Source organism: Chanos chanos, chromosome 6 (genome assembly GCF_902362185.1).
Source record: "Chanos chanos chromosome 6, fChaCha1.1, whole genome shotgun sequence".
NCBI classification, from domain to species: Eukaryota; Metazoa; Chordata; class Actinopteri; order Gonorynchiformes; family Chanidae; genus Chanos; species Chanos chanos.
This window is the reverse complement of record NC_044500.1, coordinates 39,992,058-40,008,851: the sequence shown is the minus strand read 5'-3', so window position 1 is coordinate 40,008,851 and position 16,794 is coordinate 39,992,058. Positions and strand designations below refer to the sequence as shown.

General features: G+C 39.3%; 1 protein-coding gene across 1 annotated transcript in view; it reads left to right on the top strand.

Moving 5' to 3' along the window:
• The first annotated feature begins 9,540 nt into the window (after positions 1-9,540).
• Positions 9,541-16,794, top strand: part of cacna1da (calcium channel, voltage-dependent, L type, alpha 1D subunit, a) — a 48,375-nt gene continuing 41,121 nt past the window's right edge. The window contains exons 1-2 of the mRNA XM_030778647.1: positions 9,541-9,737; positions 10,842-10,947. Of these exons, the coding sequence (XP_030634507.1) occupies positions 9,541-9,737; positions 10,842-10,947 (303 nt within the window). The remainder of the gene's footprint in view (positions 9,738-10,841; positions 10,948-16,794) is intronic.

Below are 16,794 nucleotides of genomic sequence, written 5' to 3'. Positions count from 1 at the left end.
CTTATTAAGACCACATTATTTTAACATGCATGCTCTTTCAAAAAAGAAAATATATATGTATATTCAAGATTGTGATTAAAATCAGAAGCATACTGTGAACATTCAGCCATTCTTAACCGTCATATAGTGCAGGGTGTAACTCCTCACCTCTAGCATCAGTGCCCCATTGGAGCTGGGGTGTGTTATTGTTCTGAAAGAGAGAAGAGAGGGCTGTGATGCCATCTTGTGGATGAGAGAACAAGAGGAGGACAGAGAAGAGGGAGAGGGGCGGGGAGGAGACTTGGATCTGTATGTGTGTGAGGCATCATGGCTAATGGCCGACTGATAGGACTCTAGAGGGATTATAGCTGTTTCAGTCTGCAGGCAGCTAAGTGGTACAATCTGGACTGGTCCAGTGGCGTACAGAAAAGAGGGGGATCTTTTTTTTTTTTTTTTATAAGGAAGATAAATTTAGATGCAGAACTGGGGATGGGAGGGATGGGGGGTGGGGGGGGCAAGAATAAATTCAAGCACACATAGTTCTGCAACTCAAGCTTTGGGGATAATCTGTAGGTACGGCTATGTAGCGAAGCTTAAGCTTTTTCTTTGTGCATTTATATGAGCAACTAAATGATGAGAAGTTATATAACCATTCATTTTAAAAAAAATTACATCACAATTCTGTTATTTGTATTATCACAAAATAAACAGTCCGTAACTAAAAATAAGAGAAAAGGATTTTAGATGTAACCAACAGCAATATTGCATTTTTCATTTAGAAGATATAACCTTCAGAAAGCCCTTTATTTGTTGAATAGATGTCATAGAACAATGAGACTGTACTTGCTCAAAGCTTCTGAGACAAGTCTGAATTGCTGTTGATGTGTAGTCTCAAAATTTTCCACCAGAGGGCCCCACTGACCATATCAAAAATCAACTCCAAGACTGTGAGTGCTGGTATACTGTGGAAACTGAAGTTTTTCCCCCCCAAGACAGCATTACTGAGTTATCATACAGCAAAATTCCAACATTTCCTTGAATTCTCTTGTCAGTTATTTATGTACATAAATGAAGAAATTAAATATAGCGTTGGCAAGCTACACTGAGAAAAGAACTTGGATAAATCTTCATACTTCACATAGTAAAATGATTTTCCAGTGAATTTAGAATAATATGAATTGAGAAAAATGTAGAGAATGTTTACTGTCATGGTTGTTGTTGTCCCAAGATATTCAGTTGTCTTAACCCCAGATATTCTTTAAAATTACATTTACCAATACTGGAGACCGATTAAAAAAAATAATTGTGTTTGGTTTTTGGGGTTTTTTTGTTTTGTATTTTTGTTTTTTTTAAGTAGCATTTTATCAATACATGTATTCTGCAGAAACACTGAATTCAGTTAAAAAAAAAAACATAATCCGGAAGCTTACTTAGACTTCTAAATATATTTTTCCTATATAAAACATAGAGCTTGCACTTATGAGAGGCAATACGCTACCTAAAATGATCACAGTAAAGAACAGTTTGCAACAGAGTTGGAGAATTTGTCATACACAGTATGCAACTCTAATGTAACGAGAGTCAATGGAAAAACATCCACACGGCTGACAGGGTCATGTATGAGGTCAACTGAAGGCCATTATGTAAAGTAAAGTGGCGGCTGATGCATGTCATTGTCAATTTGTAGTATCATGGATGATAAGATTTTGAAAGGAGGCAGTTGGGTTTTTTTGTGCAAAAAAGAATACAATTTGTTTTCTTGTCTTCTGAGGAAGCACAAATCTGTTTTACTGATCAACTGAGGACTTTAGATCAACAGAGATAACTACTTTTAGCAAATTACAGAATGTTTCTGTGTCTATGAAAGAAAGCTTTCTCTAAGTACACTACAGGTCAGAATCACTCATGCTAGTGGTAGATTTTTTTTGGATTACCAGGCAACACTCTGTCTCCTCACAATGTCAAATACAGCTATGTCATTTGTCTCCATTCACTGCCCTTTGTGGCTGTTCTGATGTCATTTCTGTGTACCCCTGCCCCTCAAAGCCTTGTGCCATTGTGATGTCATTTCTCTGGTTTCGTTCCATTGCTGTTGTGCACCCACTGTGATGTCCTCGCCCTGAGTATCCTGCATCCCCCCACAGGCTCTTCACTCCCGTCAGAAAGACTTCTCTTCAAAGAGTCCCAAATGTGCCACCCAATAGTGGTCCAAGAACAATGAACCACGTGACGTTCCAGATCCAATGAGGAACATCCATGGTCACACACTTCCTGGAGGGAAAATACATTCAGGGAGCATGAATGTTTCTATTTTTACTTACTGTGGCAGTGAACGAGGAGGGCTTGAACAACATTTCAAATAATGTCTTAACATAGCACCAAATAGTGCTAGAATATTTAAGAGCCTTGGGTAGAGGAATAATCTCCTCTAGGATGCATTTATAAACAGTTCTCTGTAGACATAGATACTGTCATACGCTTGCTTTCATACATACAAATGTGGACGCACAGTCATCCAAATTCAGACAACTCACACACAAAATTTCTCTAACAGATGCTCTCCTTCTTCATCTCTCCTGTGTCCTCTCCCTGTCTCTGTCTCTGTCTCTGTCTCACTCTCTCTCTCTCTTGCTCTCTCTCTCTCTCTCTCTCTCTCTCTCTCTCTTTCTCTCTCTCTCTCTCTCTCTCTCTCTCTCTATCAGAAAGATGCTCACACTTGAAAACACAAAACAATTGACTCAGTCACACTGTGTATAGGTTCTGCAGACTCACACATGCAAATGGACAATGCTTTAATGGCAGATGCTCCTTCAGGGTAGAGTCTCCCTCATCTGTGCATATCACTCAGCCTCCTTAAACTGTTCTGTGCTCACCACGGCGACACAGCGTTTACCCTTAGCACCACTAGGGTTAGGTTGCTGTCAGTCATTGGAAAACTCATTTCATCTCTAATAATCTTTGGGAGAAAAGGTAACAGAGTTGCTCTTGATTACACAGTGACTCATTAATCGATGGCAATAATGAATTCCATTTTTACAGAAATGACACAGAAGGACAGAGACAAGGAAAACTACAAACCAGGAAACCAATTAAGCTCCAAAAAAGGATCAGAGAAAGAAAAGCAGAGAAAATGAGAAAAAAAATCAATTGGACAAAATGGACTGAAAGGACAGAGAGAGAGGTGGAGAGAGAGAAAGTGGGGGTTGTGTTAAGGCAGACCATGTTGTGGGCTTAGGGATGAGGTTGACGATGCACAAGGAGAACAGCTGCGCTGCAGGGCTTTCAGGCTCCATCACTACTGCTCTCCTTCAAGCAGCTCTGCCAATACACACACACACACTTATATATACATATACACACATACACATACACATACGCACACACACACACACTAATACATACCCATACACACACACACACACACACACACACCAATACATACATATACACACATACACATACACATACATACATACACGCACATAGACACACACACACACATACGCACACATATACACATACACACATACACGCACATACACACGCACATACACATACGCACATACACATACACATACACGTACACGTACACATACATACTGTCACATTTTCACTGAAGAAGAACTACATATGAAATCATACTGCAAATGTGAGAACTACAGTAGTCCTCATAACTGCTGCATTGTGTATTGTTATGAATTGGATTAAACAGACAGACATAGAAATATAAGGCTGTCTACTTACAAAAGAGTTTCTCTCATACACAAGGGGACGAGATTTGATGCAATCAGATAATAAAAAAAGCTAGAGATAGAGGGAGAGAGAGATAAACGAAAAAAAGCGGTTTTCCACAGCGGAGCAAAGTGCGTTGGCGGATGGCCAGAAAAAATTAACAGCTGTGTACTGTGGATCCCTTATGTAAAATAAACACTCACCACACTGGGCTTTTTTTTTTTTTTCTTTTTCTTTTTTAATGAAGACATGCCATGCAGGCTTATTGTGATTTGAATGATCTAACATGACCTCTCTATGCTTCAGGAGGCCCTAAGCTGCAGAAATCTAGGTACAGACTGATTCAAATCAGGTACTACATGTGACAAGTAGTCTTTGTCGGTGCAGCTACACAAGTAAAAATAGCGATCTCACATTATTTTGTGTTCTTCATGAACAGAATAGAAGGACCATGGTCAATCATTCTCTCTCTCTCGCTCTTGCTCTCTCTCTCTATCTCTCTCTCTCTCTCTCTCTCTCTCGCTCTCTCTCTCTCTCTCTCTAACTCTCACTCATACACACACAGCATCATGGAACAATGGTAGTGTATTTATTCCTTATTAGCAAACTTGGCTTAGTAGATATGAAGTGATGCCCTTTGAGAGACTGGACAATGAATGAAAAGTCAAAAATGTGCTGTAAAGTGATGTGGTTTTAGCTGAATTAAATCTCAATGTATACAATAATCCACAAATCCTTAATCATTGCAAAGATCTTCCCTATACTTCCTCAAGCCCATTTTCTCACATTTTAATACTTTTTTACTTTTAAATATCAATTATTAAGATTAAAATACAGCTACAACTATGCATAAAGTAATTTGTTCTGTGTTGTATGCTAGAATTACTGTATACAATGTCACAGTGAGCGTTCTATGTCATAAAATAGACGCATTATGCATGAGATTACCCTTTTCATATGTCTACTATAATCATACATAAGCCATACATATATTAAATATCACAAAAAACATCTCCACGGATCATCAATAGATTATCTATGTTTCAACCCCTTCTTTCTCTGATATCTCACAAAGTGGTATGGTCACTGACTTGTGTCATGTAAATGTGAAACAAAGTCATGACTGGCTAAAGCAGATGGTCACTGGGCATCAACTCTTTGCTCCCTGTGCAACCCTGTGAAGAGCTAAATAATTGAGGTGGATTCTGGGAGAAACCATTATCCTTGGCAGACAGGTAAGTGGATACCACTTGTAAATTTATCCTGTGCAGCCTAGTTGGCCCTCTGATCAGATGTAGGTCCAGTGTCGGCACACTTACCGTCCAACCTCCTTGGGAATAAGATGAGTCTTTATCAGATCCACAAATTCGACAGATACGCAGGTGAGTCGAAACAAAGTGCAGCACTGATTCCTACTTTTCACGCCTGACGTTCACAGTCCTTATGTGTTTCCTCTGGCGCTCTTTCACTTACTTTTTTCACTAATTTTCACTAGACAACTCTATGATTCCAAGTTCTTTATGTAAAAAGTTAAGAATGAGACATTTGTGGTTTAACATGTGCATTACCATGCTTTTAGAAGATGCTTTCCGTGCACAAACCAATTTTCCTCTCATTGTGATAAAACATTTTCCAGGTGATTTATGATATTCCCCAGTGCATTTCACAAACTGTTTTTCTCTCAGGCTTCAGTTTGCAATTTTAGTACACCTTAAAGCTAAAATCAGGATTTCTTCTTTACGCAAAGTTTTTCATTCTTTTTGGAAATTCAACATACAAGGAATATCTTTAATGGTCATTAAAGGTAGTACATCCTCTATTTGAACACGTGGCACAGAGGGTTATCATTGTGGATCATTCTCTTGTAAGTGACAGAAACGGTTTTTCATGACAGAAAACATAGTCATTTTCACACATCAGTGTAAGCTCAGTTGAGGATCTATTCATAGAGTGATGGTGTGGATTCAGGATCAACAGAGAGTAACAGGAATTTTTGTGGAGACAGATTATATTCCAAAGCCAAAGCCCTGCTAGAACACAGAAATATGGAGAAAATTCTAGACTGTTCAGTTAAAAATACTACAGGAGTGTTATTCTGGAATATTCTTAAGACAACTGTAATGCGAGAGACGTCATGTGAAAGTAGATCAGGCAGAATGGTGTTGTCTTTCCATTCAATAAGCTGCCTTGAATGTGTACTCATTTACTAACTGGGCTACGCAGGAACATTTCAAATAGCCTGCAACTACATCTTTAAAAAAAAAAAACATGGGCTATTTCATATATGACACTAAGTCTAACATTAAATTAATTGACATGTCCACTAAATTACATAAGTCACATTTGTCCAAATTCTGGTCAGTGACTGTGTAATGTGACTGAATGACAGATTTAATTTTGGCCCTCAGGTTCTTAGAATTCATCAGTTTCTCTGTTCTCTTAAGGCTATGCTTTCTGCTTTTTTGTGGTTTTATCCGTTATGTTACTTTTCTATTAGATTAAATAGCAAAGCAATATTTTCAGAAACATACTTTTAGAAATGCTTTCCATCAAGGGACCTGGTGGTAGAAACAGGCTGTTGACCTTCTGTGAGGAGGTCATCTGGACTGCACTTGAGATCCTTCATAAGCTTCACCAGTTAGTTAAATCCAATGTGCCTCTCCAAAGAAACAAACAAGAACTGCTGCAGCAGATTAGTGACAGGCTGTGAACCTGACACAAGTGCTACATCACTAGCTATAGGTAAAAGCATAATTTAGGCTTCCTAGAGAAAGCATAATCTAATGGATTGTTCATGAATCAGATCTATTCTCAAGAGTTTGATTGTTACTGTAAAGGCTTTGTGTGTTTGTGTGTGTGTGTGTGTGTGTGAACGAGAGAGAGACAGAGAGAGAGAGAGAGAGAGAGAGAGAGAGAGAGATCTAAATAATTCCTTGTAAATACATTGTTTTTATTAGAGCGAATGACCTACAAATGTTTTAATATCCCCCACTGGATTCTACGATCTAAAACCAAATAGCCCGGATGTTGCATTGCCAGATAAAACATGAACGTTGCTGGGAAGGTAGCCTTTGTAACTCTTTTGCGAAATTACAAGAAAAATAAACTCTGAGCATACTGCTGTGAACAGATAGTCTTGTGAAACCTATTTGGAACAGAATTTGTGAAGTGGTTACTTCTTATGTTACTTTTTATGCTGGAAAGAGATTTTTCTGTGTGTGATATACAGGAACAGCCAGGAGGTAGCTCAGATGTGCTCATTTCACTGTTCACTGACGCTGTGACGATAAACTGGCAGCTCAACGAACGAGGATGCTCTCGTGCGCACTCTCGCTCAATCGCTCGCTTTCCGCTATCAACATGGAAGGGCTTAATTAATGCATATGTGTCCCTCTTTCCCTCAAGCTAATGAATTTAAATTTGACGTGTGAGACTGGACCTGTGTGTTTTTGGTCGCATAAACGGTGGAGTTTCCTACACAAGATTAAGAGGACAAAACAGAGACATCGACTGGGAGAGAAGTCCTCAGAAAAGGTATGAATGCTCGTTTAATGCCCATAGGTCCGGTACATTTTGGTAGCGGATCATTTCTTTGGTCGTTACATTTTAAATGTATTGTCAGTGTTTGTCTGTCGCGCAATAAAATACAGAACTTCGTGTAGCTGTTAATACACGTACTCTGCATCGTATCTGCTTTTGCCCTTCATTTGTTTCGGCCATGGAAAAAGCATTCACATTTGGGGAAAGTGGGCTGTTTCAGTCTATTTCAGAACGGCCAAAACGGCAGCGACAGTAAAAATGCTGAGGACGAGCCTATCTTCAGCGGAGCTCAAACACCGTAGAGGTTCAGTGTAACCTATTGTAACCTAGCAATAGCGCCAGCTGTTCGTGAGGATCATCTGATGACCACGCACTATTTTAACAATGGACTTATTGATTATACTGTCATGTTGAATATTTAGGCTTTTTATGAAACGTCGTCATCAGCACTGGGTCAAGGAGAAGTACCGGTATGTTTTATGAAGGTTATTGTTTAAGTGTCACGAATCCCTTTTGGAAATGCCAGTGACTATTTGTATCAGCGCAATGCGCTGCGGTCGATTCATATTGATATTGAATAAACCGACATGAATACGTTGTGTGGGGAAAAAAAACACAAAACACGTATCAGTTAACCTTACATACATTTAATACCTTAAATGCTGAATTTAAGAACATCCAGCAGCTTTGTTAACGTAGGTTGCTATGCTATGTTGTGTGTTTCTTGACATTTTAAACATAATTCGTCTCTAAAGTGTTACAGACTGAAAAGCATTTTAATGAAATGGTAGAGATAGTGGTGGTTTGAGGTAATGTTTGCCGATATGACCTTTTTTTCTGTTTCTCCTTGTTTTCTCTGCGGGGCCTAGCAGTTCAAGGACTTACACAACTGATTTGACCAAGTGATGTATTAGAGTGACAGCTTTGAATTCTCGCATCTTGTCTGTATGTTTTTGGCTTGAAAAGTGTGTTATTCGAAGTGATGTTATAATGTGAGTGACAGTGTTATCAGTCTTGAATATTTGGTAGTTCTTTACAAATCATAGTTTGGGATTTATTTGTGGACTAGTTTCTGATAAACATATGTTCGACCGCTGTGTTGTCAGAGAAGAGTTATTTTCATAGAGCCATGCTACGTTCATTGATTTTTCCAAAGGCTGTCACTTTGTACTTATCCGAACACTATGCCAGTAAAACACCATCATTTACACCTTTAAATATGTTTTGGTCGTTCTATGAAGATCAACAGCACTTACAGTATTGTTAGCTGATCTCAAATCTTCTCACAATACTTAAGTTTTACATCGTTAAATACAGGATACACGCTTCTAAAAGTTGTTCAATTCCATAAGCTACATTCTGGACGCAGACTCGATCCATCTTTGTTGTTTAGAATGTATTGTGACAGAAGGTCAGCTCACTCCCGGCGCTTTCAAATTCAATAACATCCTACATTCATAAATATCCTTTAAATGAAGGACAATGTAAGTGATGATATGATTTTCTACTCTGATCTTGTGTCTTTTGGCTGTTCCGTTTTCACTCAGTGGGACTTCTAACTTGTTCATAGTCCATCCCTCCAGTGACAACAGTGGCATTTGCATCACACATTGCCTGTCTGTCACATGCTGGCAGACAGGAAAATCAACCCACATGACTGACGCTTGTATGTTTCCCTTTGTGAAGGGGGGAAACTGTCAGTGTCACTTAGGGATGTCAGTGTATGCGTTATTTTACGAGCAGAGTGCACTGTAGGTGCATTTGAAGAAATTATCAAAACTAAAAGGTCCTGAAGAAGAGGGCCACCATAGATGTTGTGTCATATATCCAGGTCTGCTACATTAAAATTATGAGTGCTGCCTTTCATATGTGCCCTCATCCCAAAGATATACAGCATATATCTAAATATACAGCAGAATGTACAGCATTTACACAGCATAATTGTAACATATATGAGGGATACTTATGTATACATACAAACATACACACACACACACACACACACACATACATATATAAATATATATTCGATGAATGCCCACCACATTACATAATGCATTCTTCTTCTTCTTTTTTTTTTTTTTTTTGGCAGTCACCAGCAACTTAACTGACAATCTGTGTATCTCATTTTTCTCTTTCAAAGAGGCAAATTATGCCAGCAGCACCAGAGTCCCTCCTCCTGGTAACTAGCCAGCCAACTGGTGAGACACCTCTGTCCCTCCCCTGCCCTCCGCTCTCCTCTGGCAGGCTCATGCTGCTGGACACACCCCGCAGGCCAACGCCCACACCATGAGCGCCAACGGCCCTGCCCCCGCCCCTGCGGCCACACCTGCCCCCGTGGGCTCGCTGGCGCAGAAAAAGCGGCAACAGTATACCAAAAGCAAGAAGCAGGGCAGCAGCGCCAACAACAGGCCACCGCGAGCTCTCTTCTGCCTCAACCTCAACAACCCCATCCGCAGGGCCTGCATCAGCCTGGTGGAGTGGAAGTATCCTTTACACCTGCCAGCTGCTTCAGGATGAGCGCTATGATATGGCGCATTGATCGTTTTGTTTGTTGTAATTGAAGGTGACACTGGTAGCCATCTGATAGACAAACAGGACAAAAAAAAAGAGAATATTAGGACGGGTTACAAAGAACATTGAAAGAATGGAGTGCGCTTGTTAGTGTGATATATCTCATTCACAAAAATGTATGTAGCCTAATTTTTAAAAGACACCCAGCACCCCACGGAGGTGATGAAGCATACTTTCGCTTTAAGAAAGAGAGCACAATGAAAGACACTGCAAAAGTACAGAGCATCTCAAGTTAACTCCTTAAGCAGAGTTCTCCTCCAAGAATTAATGACTGTGTCGCAATCTAAACAGTCATAATTGCACTTGCGTACAAAATCTTAACATTCTTCTCAAATCAAATATGAACAATTACAGTTATCATTATCAATTCATGACACACATCTTTGATTATGAATCCTGTGCAAAAACATCTATCGAGAAACCACACCATTCAAATCACATTTATGATTTACTTCCATTTTTTCAGCAAAGCAGACATAGCTCAGTATTTTACAAGTCACCATATTCTTAGTCATAAAATGCTGACTGGGTACATGAGAGACTCCGTACATTGAAACTGTGTGAAATGAATGGGTTTACTCTTCAAATAGGCAGAAATACTAGAACTAGCACATTGGATTGTCACTGACAGTATGTCTGTTAAGTCTGAGGACATAGGATGAGTAAAACCACTTATTTTTCATTGATGACTGTTGCTAACGGTTCTCACAGCTCATTAGCATCATTATTTCCAGTCAACATTCATCACTTGCAGGATCAGATTGTGTGTGTGTGTGTGTGTGTGTGTGTGTGTGTGTGTGTGTGTGTGTGTGTGTAGTGTGTGTTTGTGTGTGTGTGTGTGTGTGTGTGTGTGTTTCAAAATTTTCAAGAATGTCTTTGCTTTATTTGAATTTAGAGTAATCCTGCCTTTGTGTTTTGGTAAATTAATATGTATATTAAATGAGAAATACTCTTCACTATGTCGTGACATCAAATGTTTTTACTATGATCATTGTCCTTAACCTTTGTGTTTTCAGGCCATTTGATATCTTTATACTGATCGCAATTTTTGCCAACTGTATGGCCTTAGCTGTATATGTCCCTTTCCCAGAAGATGACTCCAACTCAACAAACCATGATCTGGTGAGTAAATTACTGTAACCTTTCACTTTGATGATGGTTTCTCCTTTGTCTTTGACCTCTTGCCATGGTCCTCAGAAAATGAGGTTTGCTTCTAGAAAATGAAGTTTTTCATCTAGAGGATGGTCATTTCCTTCTGTATATATATGTATATGGATGTTTATATGTATGTACAGGATAACAGGATAATTTAGTCTTTTGGGGGGCATATATATTGTATTTTGGCTCCTTAGCTCACTTGTTGTAGGGTGTATTGCTGAACTGAATAAATTAAAAGATGGATTTTATGGACTGCGATGCTTTTTTTTTTTTTACGCTTTAAAGTGAATTGTGGTTGGTGAAGTATTTTCTGCTTTGCTCATCTGGCAGAGTCAAGCACAAGGATGTCAGTGAATTGAGACTAGGCAGCTAAAGTGGTGAATGATTTTCAAATAGCTCTACTATTTGCAGATTTATGAGTTTTGAATAAAATGCATGCGTCAAGACTGCAGTGAATGGAAACAGGCAAAACACAGAACTACATCTAATTTTTTTTACAAATTACAGCATACCAAGTAAAGTGTATTGTAAAAATGCTTGCTGCTTTGTCACTCCTGATTGGCTTAAGACAAGAGGTCTGACCCTTTGGTTTTGAGATTAGGCTGCTTGGCGTCTGTGTGAGCAGTATGGGATCAAATCTCAAACAGCGGATTGGCATCAGTGGGATTGATCAGGTCCGTATGCATACTGTGGTGCCTAGAGGTCAGTCCTGACAGAGCCAAGAGTGTTCCCCGAGAGCTGCCAATGGTGTTGCCAGGCTTGAGTCATGAGAACAAACCACTCTGGTGGTGGCGTGTAATGGAATGATCCTCAGTGTTTAGCCTCGCTTGGCTAGCCAAGCGGTTTGACCTGCTGGTTAGGGTTATAGTCAGGGTGCTTGGCTTCGTCTTGACTGATATATGTTTAATTCCTCATTAATGGCAAGATACATGAAAGCTTACTACAGTACTGAAATAAACTACAAAACACTGGAGTGAAAACAAAATAAATGTGTTATAAAAATGTTATTTTATATCTGTGAACAGAAATGTAATATTTAGTAGAAAGAATTTAAACACTTTGTCTAACGCCATATCTCCTGAGACGATGGTGCCTCTCAGTGTCTTGCGAGGGTCATATTTTTCATTTCTGTTATGTGTGAAATAGTGAGTATGAAATGGTATTTTGTCAGTAAAAATGTATAAGGTTTGGAGGGTTTCACATACATGGTCAAATGTTTTATGAAATGGAATTAAATTTAAACTGATTGATCAAGAGAAGAATTTTCAGATGCAGTGTTGTTAGTGGCTATCTGTAGTTCTTTCAGCATAAAACTGTTGGGTTAAGCCTTTGACAGTTACAGACATACCTGAGAACCCTTACTGAACATACAGTTAGAGAGAGTCAGTCGGTTCCTTTATTTTAATAATAGGCCTGCATCAGTTGTGGATTAACATTAGGTGTTGTAATTTTTATGTGTAACATTATTGTGAGCAGTATCTCTTCACATGGAAACCCTATATGTAAGTTTACCTTCCAGTTATTGTTTTTCACCAGACTCTCATATAAAATCTACCATCTGGAAAATGAGTACATTTATTGTCAAACAAAAGCAGATGTTCTCTCTGCAATAAATGAGAAGAAGCTGAAAAAAAAAGGGAGGCAGCCATTGAGCTCTGTGGTACGGGAATTCTTCTCTATGGTGTGGTAGTTAAACTCAGGGGTTTGGCAGCTGAGAAGTGTTGAGGTGACCATTTGTGAAAAGACACTGTGATCTCTCACCACTGCTTCACTAAGCGGTGACAGCTACAGGTGAGTCAAAGTGAAAAGTAAACCTGTAATCATACCTATGTTACAATAGTCATGTGGAAGGCTATGTGTGTTTTCTCTCTCTCTGCTTTACACTCAAGAGCTGAACTGGGTTTTTTTTTTTCTTTTCTTTTCTCTTCTTTCTTTCTTTTTTTTTTTTTTTTAGCTGCAGAGAGACCTTTTAATTCAGCAGTACTTTTTTTCGCTGAGCAGGTGTGTATGCAAATTCACTGCTACGTGAAATGCAGATTTCAGAAAGCTTCAGATGAATATATGACGGTCTGACCTTCAGTTTACTTTAGTAGTTTCAGCTGCGCCTCGTGTTCGTTCATCTCATCTCGCTAGAAAGTGGTTGTCACTGGTCGCGAGCTACTGCTTATGTGTTGCTTGCAAGTTTTACGGGACGTCACAGAACACGTGTAATAGGAAAAGCAGCATGCTTTAAGCTCCTGGTGCCGTGGAGGTCTGATCCTGATCCTGCTGGGTTCAGTGGTAACGCTGGAGGTTTGAGGTCTGAGGGTATATGCTGTGTACAGATGGTAGAGTATATGGCAGATGATGGAGCAGGCCGCTGGGTTCCTGGCAAACGCTCCATGTCGCTTCTCTCCGATCACGCGCCCTAATGCCATGCAGATTAGATTCAGAGACAGACTCAAACCGGGCTGAGGTTGAGCCGCGCTGCGTCGCGCGCTGACTGACTGCGAAAGTCACTGATCTGTTGGAAACTGTTCTAAGGCTTAAATGTGTTATACCCAAAGTGCAACTCTTGAGGCTCTGTCATGTCTAATTGTTTGTTGACACTGAGAAAAGATAAGCTTTTAAACTAATATGTTTTCAGAAATATTGCAGCACTGCAGTGTCATGAAAACCATATCGGCTGAAGCCTTGCTGGCAAAATTCCATGAAATGCAGAAGCAAATTATAAATAGAAAACCATTTGTAACTTTTGCAGAACCAAGGCTGGTGAGGGCCCAATTCTGACTCCGAATTTTCTGAGGGGCCGCTGCTCTCTGGCACTCTCTACTACATGTCATCATCACAGCAGCAGTTTAACTGGTTATTTCCATGAATGGCTGAAGATATAGATATAAATTATGAAATCTGCTTCCTCAGTGTGTATTAGACTAGTCTTGTAACTGTTAAATATTTTACCGTGGTATTACGTTAGTCGCACAAGCCTCTGTGTCATGTCTGGCTCTGTCTCTCTTGTGCACGTTTGCTGTTCCACGGTTCCCCATTCAGTAATTCACCTGTCTGTGGGAAACTCTACCACCCACATATCCCAGCTCTTTTATTTCCCTGTTTGGACATAGGGAGACAAAAGTCAAACAATACATGTTCTTTTGGTGCTACTCACTGTTTTTGTAATTGGACGAAAAAGCTTCACATTTGAGTCTGTAATTCACTAGCACACGCACCTAAGTCTGCAATGCACCAGCAAACATTGACAATACCTGTTGGTGATATAAATCCACACACTGCTTTAAGGTCACACCTCACAGGTCTATCCAGACTTAATGCTCTTGGCGGCCCCTGCTAAACACAACTAAGCGAGAACTCTCTGGAACGATGACCTTTTCACTGTGAATATGATTCAAACGTCTCAACCTTTATCAGGCTACCCACAGTATGGGGAGGTATCATAGCATTTGCGCTTGCCTTAGTATCAAGGTACATTATTGTGAGGCTTGGATATAGCACGATGGAGCTGCCTCTTTGTTCAGTGTAGGATAAGCAGCTGTACTTTTGATATTTTGTCCTTCTGTATAATTCAGATGGATTTAAAACGTTTGGAATCAAATGTTTTAATGAGATCTGTGGAGAGAAATAAACATGGGACAGAAATTGACTGGAATCACACTAAAGAATCAGAAATAAATGTATGTACCATTTGTTTATGTTTGGTGCAGTCCATCAGTGCCCACTTCTAAAGCCCACTTGTTTGATAAACAGGGTGCTAAGGAGGTGTAATTGCTTTCATGTTCACAGCTGGAAGTGTGTGGCACATGCATTGAAAATCTATAAGATTACAGTGAAGGTTTCAAACATACTGAGAATCCAGGGGTCTGATTTATTGTGTAAACAAGGCTAAAATACAACATTTATATGGTTATATAATTGAAGAGGTATCAAAATCGTAATTGGTCATCAAACAGCAGGGAGTCATACAATTTGTGCCCTTAAAGAGGACCTCCACTTTAAAAGCACTCCAGCTTCATTGAATTTAGTACCAGATAGTTTTAGTACATGTCAAAAAGGATTGTGGAGTTCTGCCAATGTGTCATTCTCTTATTACAGAAGAAAATTATTTGAATTGGCCACAAATGGAATGGACATATTGAGGTATTCTGCAATTCATCATATTGGATTTATCATATCTTCCTTTGCGCAACATTGCATTAATTGAAACTGCATCAGTAGTCATTTTATTCAAATGTTCTCAAAGGCTGTATTTTTATTCTGAAGGTCTGGTCTGTCTGTGATTTTAATGTTCGTTATAATCGAATCTCACACTAAACAAGACTGCAACAGTGATGAGAAGCATCTTGCTTATCTCAGTAGGTTCTGATCTAAGAGAGCTACCCACTTAATCCACGGCAATAACGTAAGGCAATCAATGTCTTGCTAACTGATACAGATTACATGACTACATCCCTAGTTTCCCTAATTTCATTAACGTCATTTAACAACTGTGCAGGTGACCAAATTGCGGTGCAGAATCTTTAATGGTTGGCTGAGTACTTGTCTTTGGTGTGTCTGTGTGGACAGTGGGGGAGAGAGCAGCGGCTGTCCAGAGGAGAAAGACAGGCGTGCGACTGTGCCTGGGGCTGTCTCTGGCTGCAGTTCTTCTAGACCCCAGTAGAGATGATGGCTCAAGTGTGTGTTTAATCACTTAGCTAACCCCTCATTTGCCTCTGACGCTCTTGCTCCCCACTGTTTTTTTTTTTTCCCTTTGTGTATGTGTTTATTTTTGTTTGTGTGTGTGTGTGTGTGTGTGTGTGTGTGTGTGTGTTATGGTGTGCGCACACATGCATACATGTAAATGTGTGCGTGTCCCGTTTGTTTGTTTATGAGGCAGTGTATGCGCATGTCTGCAGCTTTGTACTTCTTTGTGATTCTCCCAACATGTTATACTAATACTACAAATACTACAACAATGACTAAGATTACTATGACAATTACTTTGAGAGTGTTTTTAGCTAAATTATAGTATATAGTATATTAATAATTTAGCTTAATTTGGAAATTCAGTTGTATTAATGAGGATATTTTCAGTCAATCAATCAACAAGCAAATAAAAATGAATGAATGAATGAATGTTTTAATGAATGAGCAAATGAGTGAATGACATAGATGGATGTATTTATTTATATAAATTATATACATCCGTGTGTTGCAGAGGACATACAGGACACTGCACAGAGGCAGTTATTGCTGGCTTTAATGTGTTTAGAAAGATAACACAGAGTATCTATGCCTACTGGTGAAGTAAACAGCAAGTCTGTTGCTTTTCCACACTTTTTCAATCAGGTGATCTCGTTAACCACTATTGATAAGCAATGGCAAATCATGACAATGAGTCACCAGAGATTTCCAAATCATACTCACAGAGGCACACAATAACACTGACAGCTAAATACCAATGAAAACACACACACACGCACACACACAAACACACACACACACACACACACACACACACAATATTGTGTCTAAATTTACACTTCTATTTGCACACAAAATAATTTGTTTTCAGGTTTTTAAAAAAGAGCATTTTATGACTCATCTGCTGGGAGCAGTGCTAGTTGAAGGACAAAGGGTGAACGAGTGAGTAGGAGTTGTGTTTCATGTCATAGTGAAAGCAGTAAGATCTTAGTAAATGTATATACAGTTTCTCTATCATATATGTGCTACAGGGAGATAATGGAAGGCTTCAGTCCGAATATCTTATTAGGGAACTCTAAAGATAGGTCCTTTAGTTTTGCTTTTGTATGGTAAGCTCACATTGGAGCTGAATTTTTA